This window comes from Vicugna pacos, chromosome 9 (assembly GCF_048564905.1).
Source record: "Vicugna pacos chromosome 9, VicPac4, whole genome shotgun sequence".
Taxonomy (NCBI): domain Eukaryota; kingdom Metazoa; phylum Chordata; class Mammalia; order Artiodactyla; family Camelidae; genus Vicugna; species Vicugna pacos.
Window position 1 is genome coordinate 15,666,883 of NC_132995.1, and position 21,560 is coordinate 15,688,442.

The 21,560-nt window shown below is 49.4% G+C and overlaps 1 protein-coding gene across 1 annotated transcript; it reads left to right on the top strand.

Annotated features, from left to right (window-relative positions):
- The first annotated feature begins 837 nt into the window (after positions 1 to 837).
- Positions 838 to 4,686, top strand: FAM187B (family with sequence similarity 187 member B). The gene is given in 3 exon segments (XM_006217075.4): positions 838 to 1,227; positions 1,230 to 1,558; positions 4,280 to 4,686. Coding segments are annotated over 3 exon segments (1,104 nt in total). The 3' UTR covers positions 4,665 to 4,686.
- The last annotated feature ends 16,874 nt before the right edge of the window (positions 4,687 to 21,560 follow it).

Sequence of the window (21,560 nt, forward strand, 5' to 3'; positions counted from 1 at the left end):
CCTGATATGTTCAGAGGATAGCAGGGCAGTCAGCATGGCTGGAGCAGTTGCGTGGGAAGGTATAGGAGGTCTGTGGTGATCTGGTTTTCATTATCAATTGTTGGCAACATTGTAACCTTGCTCATGATTGTTTGAGGCTTAAAATAACCGTTTGTACTATCAGGATTGTAACTTTCTCTCTAAGTATAAATTAAGGTTATAATGTTTCTGTTTTTCATGAACTAAAACTACTCACCTACATCCCTGCACGTATACCACGCCTCTTACTCATTCCTATGATGTATTTTACTTTAATTCTTTATTTGACTATTCTCAGTAAATACAAGAGCTTTGGAGGAGCTCGGGGAATTGGCCTCTGGCTCCCTCTCACTCTCTTGACTTGATAAAATCTTGAGTAATTTCGTTCTTTCACAGTGGGATTTTTGCTGGACAAAACCCACAGTGAACAGAACCCACAGAGATCAGCATGGAACCAGAGAGGATTTATTCACCTCTCCATCCCCAGCACTAAGAAATGTGCCCAGAACCTAGTAGGTGTTCAGAAAAAAATGTGTTGAATGTTCACATGTAACGCTTGAAGAGGAAAGCAGGAGGGTGGTAAAGAAAACCCTGGAGAGATAAATACAGTTTCCTCCTACCCCAGCAGAGTGGAGAGCTTGGAAAAGAAATTAAATAGGATTGTTAACTTGTCACAGAACAAATGTGGGAATTGTGACCTCACGCCCCACAGGGAGGACTCTGGTTCCTCCTGCTGCTCAGGGCTGAGGCCTGAGTTTCATGGGTGATGTCGCAAAGTCTAGGGTGTTGCCCGGCCCACTGCCACAGCCCCAGCCCACCATGCTTACCACCCTGTGGCTGCTGCTCAGCTTTGCTGTCCCAGTACTGGCATCTTACTTTTCCATCAGCTGTCCTAATCACAGGACTTGCCAGCGGGCCCTTCTGTCAGGCAATGACGTCGTCCTGCACTGCAACGCCTCTGGGGCACAGCGGCACTTCTACTTCCTGCAAGGCAGGACCACCCGGTCCAGCAGCACCTCTGACATTTCCAGCATGGAAACAGTGCCCAATGGCAGCATTCTCATTCGGAACCCACTGCCCACACAGACGGGCTTCTACAGCTGCTGGGGCGGGGATGGCAAGAAGGTGGCCCAGTATGACATTGACTTCCAGGATGTTACCAGCCTGCATGTCACACACAAAGACCTGGGCCAAGAGCCCCTGGAGAATGAGTCCATGAGTCCATGAGTCTGGGTGGCAAGGAGCTCATCTTCACCCACTGGGAGCCCTGGCAGAAGTGTAACCACTGTGGGGGACCAGGTGAGCGCAAACACCTAGGGTACTGCTACATAGAGAAGCACCTGGAAGACTTCCTACCCTGCTGGCTCTATTTGGGAGAGATGAATCTGTGGTTCACCCGCATGCGGCCCGAGATGCAGGTGGAAGCCTGCCGTGTCCAGTGCACATCACCAGATGTGGAGTACGTCACTTTTGACAGCTTTGAGCTCAGTGAGAAGTCAGGATCTGAGTGGCTCACCTGCCCCTTTGGATCCATCTGCTGGTGATGGAAGCGGGAACCAGCCCTGCCCTTGGCCCCTAGCCAGGCTTTGCCAGTCTGGGAGCCTTTGTGGTTAATCTGTGCAGAGAGGGAGGGGTTCTACATGGATCCGACTCTCTCCGTTGGCTTCTTCAGATGTTCCTTTGGTGAGAATCTCCTGGTGCCCACTGAGTCACACACAGGTAGAGCAAGGACAGCTAACAGACAAGGAGGGCTCGGCTGACTCTGTGCCCAGCCCTGCGCAGGTGGTGCTATGGACGTGCTGGTCATCACACAGCCACAGGCCTGGTCCTTGGGAAGCCCCCGGCCCCGGGTGGTCTGGGCCAGGATGGGAGAAGCCCAGGCAAGGGATGGGGCTGCGCTGGGGGAAGCCCAGGTAGCGGTGAGACTCTGAGGCATCTGACTCAGCAGAGGAGGTCAGCAAGCCCGGGAGAGGGTGGTGCTCCAGAGATGCCCATCAAGACCTGCCCCCGGAGCGCACATTCACGTTCTTGTCTTCCTGCCTGGAGCCCCTGGGAAGTGTCCCCTTCCTCTTGTTTTCCCCAGCCCACCTGCCGCTTCCCACCACCACTCACAGTGCTGTGCTTTCACCCTGGGCTGGTCCCTGGGCAAACCATCATCATAAACCACATGCCATCCCCCTCCCCGGCCCCAGGAGCTGTGGACTCCAAGGGGGTCCATTTATAAATGGGGAGACTGTAGCTCAGAAGGGTGCCGTCCTTCCCCGGGGGGGATACTCCGTGGGAGGTGGCCGTGCACAGCCTGCATCTCACACACTCAGCGGCGGGGACCCCTGTGCCCTCCTTCCAGACCTGCCAGCGGCAGCCCCTCCCTGCAGTCACAGGCTCTGTGGAATCTGGCCTCACCACCTCCATCTGGTTTCCTTTCCCTTGTTTACCACAGCTGTCACTTCTGTTCTTTCTCTCTCATAGTTTTCAGTCTCCCTCCTTTCTTCCTCCCCCGTTAAGTGTCAAAGTAACACCCGCTGCCAAAATACAAGCCCACCACTCAGAAGCACAGGAGTATGCACGTGAACCCCTCCTCCCACTGAGACGGGGACACCTACTCCGTGTTATTTGCCAGACAAGGAGTACCCGAGTGCCTACCACAGGGAGCTGGGGATGAGGAGAGGTCCTGGAGGCTTCAAGACTGGCCCGTGTCTCTAGGGAGTCGAGTGGAGCGGCCTCTCACGTGAGGTTTCGGTCCTGGGCTCTGGATTCAGCCAGGCCTGGGTTCCAGTCTCTGCCACTTTCCTGCCGTGTCACTTTGAGCCCGTGGCATCTCTCTGGGCCTCAGTTTTCCCATCAGTAGAATAAGAGTTGTACTAATTTCCTAGGGCCGTCATAACGAAGTACCACAAACCAGGTAGCTTAAAACAGCAGAAATTTCTCCTCTAACGGCTCTGCAGAGTAGGAGTCTGATCAAGGTGTCAGCCGGGCCAGTGCCCTCTAGCATGCTGGGTAGAATCCTTCCCAGCTTCTGGGGGTGGCCGGCAGCCCTTGACCTGCCTCGACTTGTAACCGCATCACTCCAACCTCCGCCTCCGTCATGCTTGGCCTTTTCCTCACGTGGGATCTCTGTGTCTCTTCTCTTTTTCTTCTAAGGATACAGATGATACTGGATTTAGGACCCGCCTGACTCCAGTCTGAACTCATCTTAACTAATTACACCTGCAACAACCCTGTTTCCAAATAAGGTCACATTGTGAGGTTCCGGTTAGGATGTAAATTTGGAGGGGACACTATCCAACTCAGTACAGAGGTCTTGCTGGCCGCAGCCTCAGGGGGTTACTGTGATCTCTAAGGGTGCAAATGCCTGCAAAGACACTTAGGCTGGCACAGGGTTCCACACTCTATAGGTATTACTCTTGCTTTGATGATCACCGGCCTTGTCAGTGTTGTCTGTTGACTCTCCTCTGATCCCAGCCATGATGGACGTGTTATGTGCCTGATTCAGTTACTCACTTACCAAGTTTTTCACCGAGCATTTATGTATATAAGCCAAGCACTGTGCTAGGTACCTGAGATGCAATGAAGAACAAAACTGGAAAGGATTCCTGCCTTGGAGGAGTGATAGACTAATTACACTCATAAGACAGACAATATTTTAGATGGTGATAAAAGCCAGGAGAGGGATGGGAGTGGGGAAGGTGAAAGTTTTAAATAAGGAGGTCAGGGAAGGTGTTTTTGGAAAGGTGCCATTCAAGCCAAGACTGAAAAGAGGTGAGAGAGCCATGTGCACAGACAGAGAGCCTTCTAGGCTGACTGAATAGCCAGGGCAAAGGCCCTGAGGCAGGACTGTGCCCAGCAAGTCGGAGGAACATCCAGGAGGGTCAGTGTGGCTGGGGGAGAGTGGAGGAAGTGGGGCCAGGCAGGTAAAGGGGGACCACACATCATTTAGGGACTGTTCTTACCAATTCCTCCAAATAACCCTCTTGGGGTCAGTGCAGTCAGGACACCCCCAGATTTCAGATGAGGAAGTGGAGGCTCGAAGAGCTCGAGGCATTTGGCCAGGTGGCCCATGCGAGCAGTAGGCAGCGGGGCTCTGAGAGCTGCCTGCAGTCCTGCCCCTCCGTCCCCTTGCTCACAGCCCTGTAGCACTCCTCGGCAGCGGTGCTCTGTCTGCTGTTCCTGGGGGGGAAGGGTGCTGCCGTCTCCACTCCTTTCAGACACTGGTCCCCCCTTTCTCTCTGGGTGCTGCAGCTCACCTTGTCCTCCCTTGCAGACCCATCATCTGGGAAGCCAACAATAGCCCCTTGACCTGGAAGGGCCAGCTCTCCGGCGAGAACGTGAGCACCATCCTGGACACCTCCAACGGCGGCTCGCGGCTGCAAGTCTCCCAGACGGCCACGTACAAGTGCTTTGTGCAGCAGGAGCTGACAGCTCGATTCAACCCCAGGTTAGATGTGGATACACTGGCGTCTCTGAGGACAGAAGATGTTGAACAGCCAGAGGTAGAGGAGGCCTGGAAAGGAAAGGCCGACTCCGTCCTCAAGGGGCTGAAGCTGATGCTGCTGGTGGGCACGGTCCTGGGCCTGCTCTGGATGCTGCTCAAATTCTTCCACCCTTCCTGGCACAGGAGGAGAAACCAGGCACTGCTGGTGAAATAAAATGAGCCCTTGGGGTCCAGGAGACCTGGCCTCCCGTGGCTCCATTACCTGCCCCGGGCCCGCCTGCACCTCCCTCTGAGCCAAAACAGACCTGGAGCCACCGCTCAGGGCAACTGACCTCTCCCTGGTCCGGGTCCTACTCTGTTAAGTCATTCGCAATCCCCATTCCACAGATGAGGAAACTGAGGCCAGACCACCTGTCTCGTCATCGGAGGAGGCGTACTCCAGTTCATCCCCAGGTTGCCTGGCTCCAGCCCTGTGCTCCTCACGGGGAGGAAGGGAGGGCGGAACGAGGCCAGGTCGGGGGTGAGTCTCCCGTGCGCACACGGCAGCCCCTCACTCACCATGCTCTCCTGAGGACAAGGACTGGGACAGGGGATGGGAGCAGGTCACCCACAGGTCCCCCAGGTCTGCACTGGGCCCTGCCTTTCCTTGCCCATCCCCTGCCCACCCTGCCTAGGGCCTCCAGGCGTCGCCATGGTGCCCCAAGTCAGCGGTGCCCCAGGGGTGCAGCAGCAGACACGTGGTTCTTGTAGCCGAGAGGGCCCCCCCAGACCCCCGAGAAGGAGAGACAGGCCCCTCCGCTGGGACAAGGCACCAGGCCTGGCCCAGCCAGCCTGCGGGAATCACCAGGCCTGGCTGTTCCCAGAAATGTTACACAGTGTTGAGCATAGGGCTGGAGTGAGAAATAAAATATGAACGCTTTGTAAAATTCACCACCCTGGGATGCCATTGTGAGGCAGAGAAAGGGCAGGTCTGAAATTTCTAGAACACAACCTCTGTCCCCGAGGAGAAGGCAGAGCTCACCCTTCACCTCCCAGACCCTGCGGCCACAACACCTAAGGCTTCACATGGTGCCCAGAGATGCAGAGATTCCTGCTGAAGATGGGGAAAGTTTGTGGAGAACTAAAGGGGGTCCACTGGGAAGCAGAGGGAGAGAATAACGACAATAAAAGCAAACATTTGGGGACCTCCTGGCGTGGTCAGAACTCACACCCTTGACAAACGTTACGTCCTCGCAGCCACCCATGGGGCTGGGGTTACGATGAATACATTTTGTAGCTGAGGACACCAGCGCACAGAGGGCTCAAGCAAGCTGCCTGAGGTCACACAGTGAACATGGGAGGGGGCAGTGATGGGAGAGTGAAAGAAGACCTCTGGGTGCCCCCCAGACCTGCTCCCAGGGGACGCCTGGTGTCCTGCGCCCACAGCAGCCCATCAGGTAGGAGCTGGAGGTGGAGCAGCCAGAGCCAAGCGTGGGTCTGATGCCAACCTGTCTGGACAGCACTGCAGGTCTCACAACCCACACCAAGGCTGTCGGTGCCCCTCTGTGGCAGGCGGAGCCTAAGGTGGTCCCAGTGATCCCCAACTCCTGGTGTCCACACCTCCCTGTGACTACCCACCCCTTCAGGGTGGACAGCACCTGTGACCTGCCTCTAACCAACAGAGTATTGTGAAGGGGCTGGGGTGCCACCCCCTTGATTAGGTCACGTTACCTAAGACTGTCTCGTTCCCTAAGCCTAGAGCGAGAGGGGCTTGCTGGCTTGAGGAAGCAGGCAGCCACGTTGAGGGAGCTCACTTGGCAGGGAGCTGTGGGCAGCCTCTAGGACCTGAGGGGGACAGTCATCAAAAAGCCAGGGCCTCTGTCACACGGCTACGAGGGACTGAATGCTGCCAACTACCTGAACGAGTTTGGAAGCAGATTCTTCTCCAGTCGGGCCTCCGGATGAGAACATGTTCTGACCAACACCTTGATTGCAGCCTTGTGAAACCCTGGGCAGAGGACTTGGCCAAGCCATGTCTGGACTCCTGACCTACAGACCCTGGGGGATCATAAATGTGTGCTGTTGAAACTACTAAATACATAGCAATTTGTATGTAGTGGTAGGCAACTGGTACATACACACAGCCACATCCCCCAGCCCTCCCTGAAGTCCCCTGCAGCTTCAGGTGTCACATGAATGGCTCAGAAGGAATTTACTGGTTCTTGGAATTGAGAAGTCCAGAGATAGGTTCTGGTTCTGCTTCAGGTACAGTTAGATCCAGGTGCTCAAAAGACATACTCCAGTGTTGTCTTACTTCATCTCTCTCTACCCTACTTTTTTTCTACATTGCCTTAATCCTCAAGCGCTGCTTCCTGAGAAGAGATGAGGGCTGCTCCAGGATCACATCACAGGAGCTCAGGAACCTCAATGGAAAGAGAGGAGACCTCCCACTGCAATAGCAACAACCATGGAGTGCTCACGGTGTGCCAGGGACTGTTCTAAGCATTTGGCAGGGGTTATACTTATTAGTCCTCACAACATCCTATGAGGCATATGTAATCACCATCCGCATTTTACAGATGAGGGAACTGAGGCACAGAGAAGTTAAGGTCCATGTCTAAGGGTACGGAGGTAGTAAGTGGTGGGGCTGGGAGTTTCACTCAACCAGGCTGATTCCGGAGTTTGTGCTCTTAACTACTTAACTAGCCTGGCAGTAATAACAGCAAATCCTATTCACAGTAGATACTCTGGGTCTGGAGCAACAGAATATAATAATAAAAAATAATAGGGAGGAGGGTATAGCTCAGTGGTAGAGGGCATGCCTAGCATGCAGGAGGTCCTGGGTTCAATCCCCGGTACTGCCATTAAAGGGATGTTGAGGGTAGGGGAGTATATATGTGTGGGTGGGGAGGGCTATGTGTGAACTCTCTGTATTTTCTGCTCAATTTCTGTCGTGAACCTGAAACTGCTCTAAAAGAATAAAGTTTACCAAAAAAAAAATAAATAAATAAAAAATAAATAAATAAACCTAAAGTGAGATTGAGACTGATAAAAAGTACTTAATAAAATTACTTTAAAATCATTATATCATCATCATCATAATATCCATTTACTCCTTCCAGCAACAATACAGGGTAGGCAGTGTTATTTTGCTTGTTTGTTTTAAGAGGGGGAAGGTTTATTTACATATTTGTATTTGGAGGAGGTACTGGGGATTGAACCCAGGACCTTGTGCATGCTAAGCATGTGCTCTACCACTTGAGCTATAGCCTCCCCACTGCAGTGTTATTGTCTCCATTTTCTGGATGGGGAAATTGAGGCACTGAGAAGCTAGATAAGCTTAAGGTCACATGTGGGGCAACTGGGACTTGAACCCAGACAGTGGGGTCCAGAAGCTGTATCTCCTGCCTTCTGGGTCCCACTCCTGAGCCAGGGGTGAGGTCCGTCTCCGAGAACTCGATGCAGTGACATAGAGGGAGGCCCCGGGGACAGTCCAGTGCTCACTGGCCACGTCCGCATCTCTCCTCTCCCCTCCACCCGCCGCCTGGCACAGCCTGCCCAGAACCCACTTGTGAGCAGACTGACCTAATGCAGGCTGGGCAGGAGGGCTGAGTCCAGGCAAACAGGCAGTGGCCCAGAGAGGCCGTGTGAGCTGGTGCCAAGGCGGACGTGGGGTGGGAGGGGTGACAGACACCTGGGGCCACAGGGCAGCTGGGGGTCGGAGCCCATGCCTTTGACACCCGTCAGACCTCGGCAAAACAGCCTGTGCCCACCGCCCTGACCGGGAATCTGGGCAAGACGCCAAGTCATATTTAATGCATTTATGAGAAATCAAGACGTGGCTATTTATAATCTGTTGATTTGTCTGCCAACTGGGAAGTAGGTAAACGTGATGACATCTCACGAGCAGAATCCAGGCGAGGCCGCCTGCCCCTTAACAAAGTCAGCCACGTGGGCTCACAGGTTCTCATGGCCACCTGTGGGCCTGGGGAGACTGAGGCTCAGAGAGGGAAGGTGGCTTGGACACCCCTCAGAGCCAGGACCTGGTGGGGCGGGGAGTGGAATCCGGGAGGACTCACCCCACCCAGCAAACCCCCTGGGCTGCACCGTCAGAACCCACCCATCAGTACCTTTGAGGACAAAACTCACTTTTCAGTTGTTCGTGGGAATCTTTGGAACATTAACCGCCTCATGAGCTCTTTCACTGCCTGCCTGCCCCTTCCTCCCCACTCTCTTCCTTCCTCTTTGATATTAAAATGTTTTCTTCTTTCTCATCTCTCCCTCTTCTTCATTCCTTCCGCATTCCTTTTCTCTGTTCTCTTTGTTTGTCTTTTTATCAAAGCAATCATCATAACGCCAACAATAGGTAGCATTAGGGAAGGTTCGGGTGCCCCCTCAGTCCTCCATGAACGGAAACTCACCCAGCCTCCGCTGATTCTCTGATACATTCTGTTAGCACCCCCATTTCACAGATTAGGGGAGTAACCCACCAACATCAGCTCGATTGCCAAGGTGGCTCCCCCAGGCTGCGTCTCCCAGCGCATTTGGGATTTGCATCTCTCCTGCCACTGATGCTCTCGGCACTTCCCCTCCTCCGATGGTCTCTGATCGAGTGGCTAAAATTCCAGCAGGGACACCAGAAATGAATCAATAAAATGTCCGCCTTTGGAGGAATCTGATGTTTGGTTTATTCTTACTCTGCAGGGATCCTTTGTGGGAAGGGGTTCTCAGAGGAGTCCCCAGTGAAATGGCCTTTCGGTGGGTGTCACCACTCTTGGCTCCGGTTCCCACCCCCATGTCTTTACTGTTGGGGGGATCAGATGAGTTGATGCATGGGTAGTGCTTAGAACAGTGCTTGGCCCAGCACGTGTTTCATGAATGTTTGCTGTGGTAGCTGATGCCACTGTCATTCAACCCTGGTTTTGGAGAGCAGGACAGGACACCAGGCGAAGCCCTGTGCTTGGGCCCACGTGGCCAACCCTCCTGGCCTCAGGTTTCCAGACTGGGCCTTCCCTGCCCTGGCAGGCTGTGCAGGCATCAATGGTGGCCTCCAAACCTCATTCTTCAGCTCTGATGTTGTTGCCCCCTCTTCTCAGGTACCATCAGTGTGCTGCGGATGCTCCCCTGGATGAGAGGCGCAGGCACTCAGGATCCCATGAGCGAAGGCTGCCGGGTTCTGAGATTCACGGCTTCCGGCCTCATTTTCTGACGGCCAACGTGCCGCTGTCACCGCAGGGCCCTGTCACCCCGTGTCTCCCGGCTCCACCACTTCCTCCAGAGGCGAGCAGTCGTCACGGCTTCTGCTGTTACTCCTCTGTCACAGTTTCCACATTTCTTAAGATGTTTATGCCTCTGGTTTTTGATCCGTCAAGGTTACCCACAAAGCCAATCTCTGTTGACTTCCTGCCCTGGAAGATGAGAATTCGATTCTGATGTGGTGATACTGCTCAACCTCCCGGGGCCTCAGTTTCCACATCCGCACATGAGAATGGTAACAGCACCCACCTCTTCAGGTTGTCATGAGGAGTAAGTGAATTCTTCGCAGGACACCCTTAGCACAGGCCTTGATGTTGTTGTTTTAATCATCATTATTAATTCTGGTTTCTCTGTTAGTTATCTTTGTAACTCTGGATAAAGACAAAGATTTCCATGTCTTCTTACCTTTCCTCTCCCTTGGCCTGAAACGTGGGCGTGGAGGCTTGTTAGACGCTGAGGACAGCATCCTTGGGTGACACGGCAGCAGGAGAGAAGGGCCAGCTGTGCTGTCACCCAAAAAGACCCAAAATTCTGCCACTTTTGAGCCGCCTTTATTTGGGGCATCGGCCACGGCGGTGGAACCAAATGCCTCGGCTTTTACTTCTTCCCCAACATCTAATTAGGAAAAATGTCAAATCTACAGGAAAATTGGATGCATTTTATTATATCACCCATATATGTCATCCAGAGTCTACAATTGTTAGCAGTTTACTGTAGTTGGCTTACCAGATACCTATCAGTCTTTCCCTCTATTTATTCAACCCATACGGTTTCTTTGATGGATTTGTAAACAAGCTAAAGTGAAGTATTTGAAAGCAGACATCAGGGCTCTTAACCCTTCCACATTTCAGCATTCATGTCACTAACTGGAACTCAATGTTTACAGTTCTTTTTTTGAGGTAAGATTTGCATAAAGTGAGGTGCACACACCTTAAACACGTTTGCTGATTTCTGACCAGTGCTTATACTGTGCGATACAGACCCCTATTGAGAGAAAGAACATTTCCCTCATCCCATAAAGATCCCTTTTACACCCCCAACTCCACCCCCAAAAGCAATCATGGTTCTGAAATTTTTATACACTTACTGTTAAGTTATCAAGATCGATACTTGAACTTAATTCAATTTTGTGGCTTGATGGCTTGAATTGAAAAAAAAATTCACTGTTCCCGTCTATAGAATATGGGGACTGTAGTCAACACCGTGATGTCAGCAGTGACTGGGACTGGAGAGGTTGAGGGTCTCTCAGTGCTGGCAGCCAGGACCATTCTGGTGGGGTTGGTGGTCTGAGCACTGATTGAGCCATACTGCTTCAGTTCCAGTGCCATCTCGTGTGCATCACTCACCCTGGATGTCTCACATAAAATGGATTGTTGGCTGAAGTAGGGAAGAACAAATTCTAAACATCTTAAAAAGAAAGGCCTTTATTATTTTACAAAACAACTAGTTCTACTAAGGTAAAGAGGGTCTACAGAAGTCAATGCATCAGTTGAATGATATCATCATGGACTAAGATTCCTTGGCATGTTGGCAATGTCATCCCTCAAGGTAGCAACATGGCTGCCACAGTTCCAGCCATCATTTCCTATACATACAAAATATTACAACTTTACATTTCCTTTTGCTAAATCTGACTTTGCCCATTTTTTCCACACATTTTAAGTGTTTAGCCTCTCTGATTTTGCTCTTGGTACTAACTAGTGAAATTCTTGATCTTGGCTTTGAGGATTATAGGCTCTTCTAAGTGCTGGTGGAAAAAAATTGCAGAAAGATAAGTAGAAAAAGTATCTTTCTTTGCAGCTGCAGAAAATCAGACACTCCTCAGCATCCTTAAACTCCTCACGCACATATTCTTTGTAGGCCATGCGGACTTCAGAGATTAGTACATCTTGTGAAAGAAAAATTTAACCTTCCAAAAATCTGCAATTCTGATTTGTTGTCCTAATAATGTATGGCCCTGGGACTAATATTTAAATTGGCACGTAGGTTCTGAAAAGGATAAATACTTGTGAGTTTTTTTTTGGTTAAACCAGAAAAATATTATTACCACCCTCTCTTCTCCCACATGGATGGAGGAGGAAAACAAAACATAGACTCTGTTATGATTTTGCTTTTGACTAAGCGTTTAAAAGAGTCGAATTCCACGGCAATTAATGTTCCTCTCATTGCCTCACTTTCTGTGGGAGGCAGAAAAGGGAAGCTTCTTTTCCCTGCATTTCTTTTTTAGAGTAAAAATCATTTTCCCCAGAAAGTACCACTAAGTACCCCAGCACACTTCCCCTAACTGCATCTTGGCCAGTAGTGCGCCCTAGCCCCTTTGGCAGCAGTCACTAACAAGAGTGGAGAACTACTGTTGTCGAACCAAAGTTCACGTGTACAGTGAGGCCAAACAAACTGAAATCCTCCATGGGTTTCAGGGAAGATTTTATAGACAAAATTTAGGGGAGGAGGGCTACAGGGCGTGTAACCCTCTTCTGATTGGTTGGTGGTGACGTAACAGAGTGGCGTCCCCAGAATCTCAATCATCAGCCTTCTGACTGCAACCCGGCTGAGGTCCACGTGCTCGTGCTCAGCCTGTGAAGTTCCCGTCCTCCACCTGGGTGGGGCTTGAGTTCACGCAGAAGGACTCAGAGATCCATGTCAGATTGTTAGGTACATCCCTTGAGGAGGAACCAGGACCCTGCCCCATCTCTGCACTGTGGTTTCTTGACCGCCTTTCCTTTATTTCTGCTTTCTCTCACTCCTCTAATTAGTAACTGTTTTGAATCTGCTGTATGAAACTCAGGGAAGGTCTGGGAGGCTAAAAGCCTTTTTTCTACAAACAAGAAATGGGTCACATGGAAAGGCTTTTGTACCCAGAAGGGCCCCACAGGGGGCTGCTCGGTTTCAATCCTCCACAGTTTTTTTTTTCTTTTTCCCCCCTCTCCTTCAACCATCCTCAGTCCTGAGGGGAACAGGTGTTGGACAAGAAAGGGGAATAACATTTTGGATAGAGAGGTCAATCATACGCTTGGCAGAGGAACTCGATTTTAGGGGAGCTTGGTTTCACTACGACTGGCTTTGACCACTTTTTCTGAACACATGGACAGAGTTAATAAACATGCTAAGAAAATCAGGGCTCTGTCTACAAAAGAAAGGGAAGGAAAATGGTTTAGCTTATTAATAATGCAGATTCCTAATTCCTGCTGCTGGTTGCATGGCTACCTACTTCTGGCCTAACACTCTGATTCTTCTTTTCTGCTTCAGGTTGAATGAAACCTAAACACTCAGGCCTCATAGACTAGAAGCATCTAGAGAAGGAGTGGCTTCTGAGTGAAAGAAGCACCTGCCCACATCCCTCAAAGGGAAAGTACCTAAGCTTGACTGTCTGCAAATCTTTGAGGCTTTACTATCAATCAGACCTTGTCTTGCAAGTGACTGAATCTCAAACTAGATTAACACAGAGAGAATTTATTAGTTCTTATAATGGAAAAGTCTAGGAGAAACTGGATTTCAGGTATGGCTGAATCCAGGTGCTCACACAGTACACTCAGGACTGTGCCTCTCTCCCTCTCTCACCTCTGCTTTCCTCAATATTGAGTTCATTTTCAGGCAAGTCTTTTCCTTCCCCAGCAGCTCCAGCCTTACAGCCTACCAGATAAGTACCCTGGCAGAACAAAAATCTTTCCCAGCAGTTCCAGCAAAAGTCCTGCAGCTGTCTCTCGTTGGCTTTACTTGGATGATGTGCTCATTTCTGGAGCTGGGAAATGGGGTTGTTCCCATCCAAATCACACAGACAAAGAGAAGCGAAGGATGGTGTTTCCCAAAAGAAAATGAGAAGAGGAAATACATATACAGAGAGAGATAGAGAGAGACCCCCTGGGGGCACGAACCTTTCCTGTTTTGTCCATGAGGAACAATTCAGTTGCTAACAGTGATAAGGTGTTAAATTAGCTGGACATGGTCAGGGAAGGCATCTTGGAAGAGGTAACTGTTGGAAGCAGGGCCCTGAAGGGTAAAAGACAGTGTTTCCGGGGGAGAGACCTACAAGGGCAAAAGACGTGAGGCAAATAACATTTGATGGATGAGTGGATAAATACACGGACGAGTGAATGGATGGATGAATGCCTACACGCGGGGACTGTATATGGGAGCTGTTGACTGAAATAAATGCACAGCCTAAAAGCTGAGAGTTATTGTTATATTTGGCGGGAGGACTCGAGCCGGGATGACAGCCTCTCAGATCGCTCTGAAGGACTGCACCGAACAGGCAGGGGAGGAGCTGGGATATATAGGAGCTTTACAACAAAGACCAGGTAGTTGCAACAATAAAGGCTACTTGTTATCTAAAGAAAACCAGGCATCTCAAGTTAAAGAATTTGGTGCTTTTCTAGGTATGGGAGGAAGCAAGCATTTGGGCTCATTGAATTCATTCCTTTGACAAGCATCTAGCTAGCTAGGGCCAATATCCTGTCCTTTCTTATTCTGAGTCCCCTCAGAGGGCACCACTGTGAGTAGCCGCAGAGGTTGGGCTGCAGGCTTGTCTTCACTGCAGCGGCTGATGACTTGACGGCTTCAGCATTGTTTGTTTACTGATATGGTTTGCAGTATTTTTCGTTCACAGAGCCCATCTTCCTGCTCAGAAGGAACCCATGAGCCCTCTAGTAATGAGGGAGCTAGGGTTGGACTGTAGCCTCGAGGGGAAGTGGGGCCTGCAGACATTGCCTGAGAGGAGGAGAGAGGAAGGGAAGGGGTGTTTGTACCCAAGAGCCAAGAAGAGGGGTGGACAGCGGTCCCTACCTTGGAGATGATGCCCCTCGTCCCTCCCTCTGCTCCTGAGGCTCCGGGGACTGCCCAGAAACCCCCACCCAGTCTAAAGCTTCCTCTCTCCTCCCTCTCCCACATCATTTTCACTTCCTCTTTTCTGTTCCTCAAACAGACCAAGCTTATTCCCACTCCAGGGCCTTTGGGCTGGCTGTGCCCACTGCCTGGCATACCCTTCCCCAAGAACGCTGTGTGTCTAGCTCCTTCTCAGCCCTCAGGTCTCAGACAAGTGTGCCCTCCCCAGACTGACCACCCCAACTGAACGACCCGCGGCCCCTTCCCACTCACACTGCCCTGCTTTACTTCCTTTCTTGGAAACTTTCATGCTTGTGAGCCTGTCATAGTCCCAGCTGCCGCCCCAGTTCCCAGCACAAAGCCTGGCACAGAGTAGGTGCTCTGAGGGCTCCAGATCTAGTAGCTTGGAGCCCCTCAGTGCCAGGGATCTAACCCCACTGTGCTCCCTGCTGTTCTACCCAGTGTGATGGTGCCCTCTCTGCGCCTCAGTTGCCTCCTCTGTAAAATGGGCACAGCAACAGACGCGACCTCTGAGGACAAGCAGCCTGGCTCACAGTAGATGCCCCCTAAGGCCAGCCTCTGTATTGTTATTATTACCATCCCAGGCTTGTTGTGAATTCTATTGGAGGGAACTGGGCATGGATTCTAGCCGCACTGGGGCTTCCTGGCTTTGTGACCCTGTTCTAATGATCTCCCCTCACTGGGGCTATTTCTTTCTCAGTAAAAATGGGGCTCCCTGCAGCACTGCCACGCTCCTCCATTCCCCACCACACACACACACACACACACACACACGCACACAAGCACACACACAGAGCTGTGGTACAGGCTTAATGAGCTCACACAGATAAAAGTGTAGCACTCCTGGCAGCAAATGGAAAGTGATTTATGATGTAATTTGTTCTGCCAACTATAATCTTGAGAAGAGTTTCTTGGCGGGACAGGTGACCTCACCAATGATCTTCAACCTTCCTCCTACTCTTACCTCAGCTTTCAAGGGCCAGCAAAGGGCCAGCTGTTCCCTGCATGTAGGGAGGATGGGGGCAGCAGGTATCAGCCTCATGGTGCTCTCTGCCCTGCCCAGGTGGGTGCAGCTGGATGGAAAGGGCTCCCACTTATTGCCAAGGGGATTCGGGGTGAGGCTGGGGAGAGCAGGAAGTTCCCTGGCCTCCAGGATCTCCCTCTCTCTCTCTCAGTCTCAGTCTTAGAGCTCAATGGTCTTAACCCTTAGTTTCCTGGGGGATGGGAGACAGGGATCTGGGAAGGCCAGGTGGTTTTGTTTTGTTTTGTTTTAAGACTTTGGTCTTAAAACTGGTAGAGCGTGCAACAAACATATGAAGCCTGATACAGTGTTCTTACTTTGGAAAAACATTTGCAAAGAAGGATGTGGGAAACAAAATAAAACTCTTAAACGAAAAAAGCATTGCTATCTGATTTTAAAATAAGCTAAAGACCTGAACAGACACCTCACCAAAGAAGATATACAGATGGCAAATAAGTGCATGAAAAGGTGCTCCACATCACACGTCATTAGGGAAATGCAAATTAAAACAACAGGGAGATACCACTGCACAGCCCTCAGAATGGCCAAAATCCAAAACACTGGCATCACCAAACGCTGGCAAGGAAACTGAGCCATAGGAACTCTCATTCACTGCTGATGGAAACGCAAAATGGAACAGCCAGGTTGGAAGAGAGTTTGTCAGTTTCTTTCAAAGCTAAACATATTCTTACTACATGATCCAGCAAATGCACTCCTTGGTATTTCCCCCAAGGAGCTGAAAACTTATGTCCACGCAAAATCCTGCACACAACATTTATAGCACCTTTATTCATAATTGCCAAGACCTGGAAGCAACCAAGACGTCCTTCAGAAGGTGAATGAATTAACAAACTGCGATACATGCAGACAATGGAATATTAAGCAGCACTAAAAGGAAATGAGCTATCAAGCTGATGCAGGATAACAGATGTGGGGCGTGAGGAGGGCCAAGTCCCAGGTCTCAGTTGAGCCCCTGGGACGTGCCCCGCCAAGAGTAGATCCTTGGCTTCACGCAGTAAAGAATTCAAGCGCGAGCCACTGTTGAGTAAAAGTCGATTTATTTAGAGAGATACACACTGCATACAGTGTAAAGCAAGAGAAAGGCAAGGAAAGAGGTGTGGGAATTGGGTGCTCAGGTTAAAGTAAAAGTGGGTACACACTCCATAAACAGAGTGCGGGCCGTCTCCAAAGAGGAGGGAGTGAAAAAAGTTGGCATGGTGTTGTCAGCTTATATGGTCTCAGTAGCTTCACATGCCTACAGGTGGGACCATTCCAACTGCCCTGGGGAAGGGGCTGGGATTCCCAGAAATTGGGCCACTGCTCATTCTTTGGCCTTTTGTGGTTAGCCTTGGGGTTGTCATGGCGCCTGCAGGCATGTTATTTATCATGCTGTTACAATGAGCATGTAATGAAGCTCAAGGTCTCCTAGAAGTCAAACCTCCCAACTTAATCCTCAAGGCCAACTGGGAGTTGAATCTTCCACCATTCTGGTGTTAAATTGCTGTCATTCCTTGAGTGGCTGTGCCCTGCCTCCTCCCATCCTGTCTCAAAGCCATGAAATACAGGGAAGAAACTTAAACGCATATTTCTAAGTGAAAGAAGCCAATCTGAAAAGCTACATGCTGTATGATTCCAACCATATGATGTTTGGAAAAGGCAAACTGTGGAGACAGTAAAAAAAAAAAAGATCAGTGGTTGCTAACAGTGAGGGAAGGATGAATAGACAGAGTGCAGAGGATTTTTAGAGCAAGGAAACTATTTTGTACTGTACCACAATAATGGATACGTGTCACTATACATTTCTGCAAACCTACAGAATGTACAACACTAAGAGTGAATGGTAATGCAAACTACAGACTTTGGGTGATTATGATGTGTCACGTGTAGGTTCATCGATTGTAACAAATGGACCACTCTGGTGGGAGATATTAATAATGGGGAGGTTGTTCTTGTGTGGGGAGATGGAGTGTATGAGAACTCCTGTTTATTAACTTTAAAAAGTTTATTAATTAAAAAAAAAAAACCATTGCTGTCAACCACAGTGGCTTTCAAACTTTCTCAACTCTAAGAAAGTCACTTGCTTCATAACTCACAACAAAAGTTTCCCAGAACAACTCTTTCTGACAGCCTGAGACAAATGCTGATACTTCGAAGTTTCTCTTCTCTTCTACCTGATTTCATTTTTAAAAATGCCTGTCATGACCTTCCAAACCGATCTTGTGAGCCACTAATGAGTCACTACCCATAGTTTGCAAAGCTCTAATTATACACACACATAAGGATCATTTAACACCAGGAAAAAGTGGGAAAGTTGGACCCATAGACCATTCCTTTATACTGAATACATTTCACTTGATGAAAACATCATAGTTTGCTTTAAAAAAAAAAAATCAGGCAGATGGAGGGTGTGCCATGGATACGCACAGAAAGGGAAAGCTAGCTCTGTGGGACTAATTTTATTAATTCATTCACTCATTCAACAAATCTGTGGTGGGTGAGGGGTTGTGGACCGCAGTGGTGGGCTGGAGCCGGCTCTTACAAGCTGGCAAGAGTCGATTGTTAGTTTTTTTTGAATTTTGGTTGAAATCACTTTGGTGGCTTTGAGACAAGAGGGAAGGGGGCAGGGCACAGCCAATCAAGGAATGACAGCAACCAAAATGGTGGAAGATGCACCTGCTAGTTGGCCTTAAAGATTAAAAGGTTTGACTTTTAGTAGACCTTGAGCTTCATTATATGCTCATTGTAACAATGTGATCAAATAACATGCCCGCAGGCGCCATGACAGCCCCAAGGCTAACCGCAAAAGGCCAAAGAATGGGCGGTGGCCCAGTTCCTGGGAATCCCAGCCCCTTCCCCAGGGCAGTTGGATTGATCCCACCTGTAGGCGTGTGAAGCTGCTGAGACCATAAAAAGTGACACCACCACGCCTTGTGGCCCTTGGCACTCTCTCTCCCTTTTGGAGATGGCCCGCACTCTGTCTACGGAGTGTGTACCCACTTTTACTTTAACCTGAGCACCCAATTCCCACATCTCTTTCCTTGCCTTTCTCTTGCCTTATACTCTGTGCAATGTGTATCTCTCTAAATAAATCTACCTTTACTCAACGGTGGCTCGCACTTGAATTCTTTCCTGCGTGAAGCCAAGGACCCATTCTTGGCGGGGCACGTCCCAGAGGCTCAACTGAGACCTGGGACTTGGCCCTCCTCACGCCCCACATCTGTTTTCCTGTGTCAGCTTGAAATTGGCAACGGTGGGAGATTTACACCGTGGAAATTAGCAAATGCTATCAATCAGTTCTCACACCCCCTCCCCTCCAACATTGGAAGATCTCTTCTGTCTTCCTAATGAAATACGAGGGCTTCTAACTGGCAGCACTGAATCCTATAAGGGGCATTTGCAGGATACAGTATTAACTTTTTCATCTCTACCCTGTGGGAAGATGGCACTGGCTACACCTAGAGCCAGCTCCCCAGTTATGCACACACAGTGGGTCGGCCCGTCCCTGGTTCTGCCCTGGAGGGTGTCAGGCGTTCTCCTGAGCAGGTGACACCTCAAGTCCAGGCTGTGCTCCAGGCGGGGCACGTGAGATATTTTTAGGCCCCAAACAATGTTAACTCATATTGAATTGCATCACGAGAGAGTAAATCCCTTTTTGATGTCTTTTAATCCATCAAATGATATGAGTGAGGAAGACTCCAAGTGGTAAAGACTTAACCTTACCCATAGAGAGGGCTAGTTAGCTTTTGTACTCAGCTCCTGAGAGGTAATCTCTAAGACCCCGGAATCTCTTGCCTGAAAAGACTGTTTACCTGGTGACCTTGGACCAGCTCAGACAGTTTCTGACAATGGGATTGATGGTGGGGACTTTGGGTCACAGGTATCAGCCTAACCTCCAGAGGTGAGCTGGACGCTAAGGTGACCACGTGGGTGGTCAGTCATGCCTTGGTGACTGCACTCCAATAAAAACTCTGGACACCAACGTTTGTGGGAGCTGCCCTGGTTGGCACTACTCTGTGTGTACGGTTACACTTCATCGCCTGAAGTTAGCACCATCCACAGCTCCACTGGGAGAGGCCAACTGGAGGCTTTGTGCCTGAATTCTCCTGGACTCACGGAGCCCCATGTGTCTCCTCCCTTGGCTCATTCTATTCTGGTTCCTTTCACTGCAATAAGCCATAACAGTGAGTATAATGGCTTTCCGTGAGTTCTGTGAGTCCTTCTGGTGAATTATTGAACCCAAGGGTGGACCTAGGGACACTTAAATTTGCAGTTGGTGCCAGAAGGGGGGGTGCCCTTGGGCCTCCCAAACTCTGCAGTGTCTTTGGGCAGCAAGAGAACAATCACACCCCTGACACCGGATGGTCTCCTCCATCAGAGCGGACTCTGGCCTCTGGCTCGAGCCTGCAGCCAGCAACTCCGTGTCCAACTAGAACGCAGTGTCGGGCCAGCTGACGTCCTTCAAAGTCCAATGACCCCCATTTCTGGGCTCTCAGATGTCTGCCTGTGACCCCTCAACAGATAAAGTACATTCTTTACTGGGCGTGTTTGCCCTAACAAACTGATAGCCCTAGGCAATGCCTAATCTCACAGTAGCTCAGGCTGGCTTGTTGCGCCCACCTTATCAGTCATCAACCCCACCGCCCTTCACGGACCCTAAACCTCTTACCTCACTTACATCCAATCAGAGACTAGTGCACAAGCCGATCAGCCCCCCTGGGACCAGACCTTACAAAAGACCCAAACAACTGGCCCTCAGTGCTCACGCAGGCACCTCTCGCCTGTGTGGCCCACTGTGGTCTGTGGCAGTGAACTCCTAATAAACTCCTTTTCTATTCTCATACTTTATCTCTGTCAAATTCTTTTACCAACCCTCACGTCACCACGTCACCAACCAGCCCATCACCACCACCATTGTGTCCCACAACACACAGTACATCTTTTTCCTTTTTTGTCTTCATTGGATATTTATCTTCATGGCTGCCCTCTATTTATATCAAACAGTACTAGTTTTCCATATATGATCGTGCACTTTTAAATGTATTTAAGTTAAAAAGGGAGTTGATTTTTTTTTAAGTGAATAATAGTACAGGCAGGGTGAGAATGTGGCAGAAATTGCGAAGAGGGTGTGGGATGATTGACGTTTGGGAAATACAGTCCTAGAGACCCTTCCACGTACTTGTGAGGCCACCCAGCCAAGGGGTGAATGTGGCTGCCAGCATTTCCTGTTCTGAGAAGGTAAATTAGTGTTTTCCCTTTCCCCAGTGCTTTTCAATAGTTTTAAAAAGCCACCTGCAGTATGAAATACATCATCATTATGTATATCATTAGGTTGAGCCATATGAAATTGTTATGCTTATCGGTCAAAAAAAATTGAATAGTGACAATTTCATATGACTGAATTTAATAGATATAACACATCACACGTGAATATGCACATGTATGTGTATGTGTACATATATAACATAGGCTATATTTATGAATAATATTCCCTCCTGATTGGTTAGGCCTCTGTTCAGATTAGTAGGTGGTGGGTGTCAATCAAAAATTACTTTCAGGTGGGGAAGGGTAGAGCTCAGTGGTAGAGTGCTTGCTTAGCGTACACAAGGTCCTGAGTTCAATCCCCAGTACCTCCATTAAAAAAATAAATAAATAAACCTAATTACCCCTCTCCCCCCAAAAATACTGTTAGCATCCCCTTATATATGTCATGTATGATATATATCACATATATAATATGCATATATTACATACGCGTGTACACATATGTCACATATAGACATAAACAATATATATCGCGTGCAATATATGTGCTTGCTTTCACTGAATTCATCTTTACGGCTGTCTTCATTATTGCTTCTTATATGAAGCAATAATGGTTTTCCGCATATCGTTGTGTCTTTTAAAATACATTTGTTTAAGTTAAAAGGGGAGTCCTCTTAAAAAATGAAAAATAATACAGGTGGGATGAAAATGTGGCAAAAACTGAGATTATATGTATATAAAGTCATATTATTT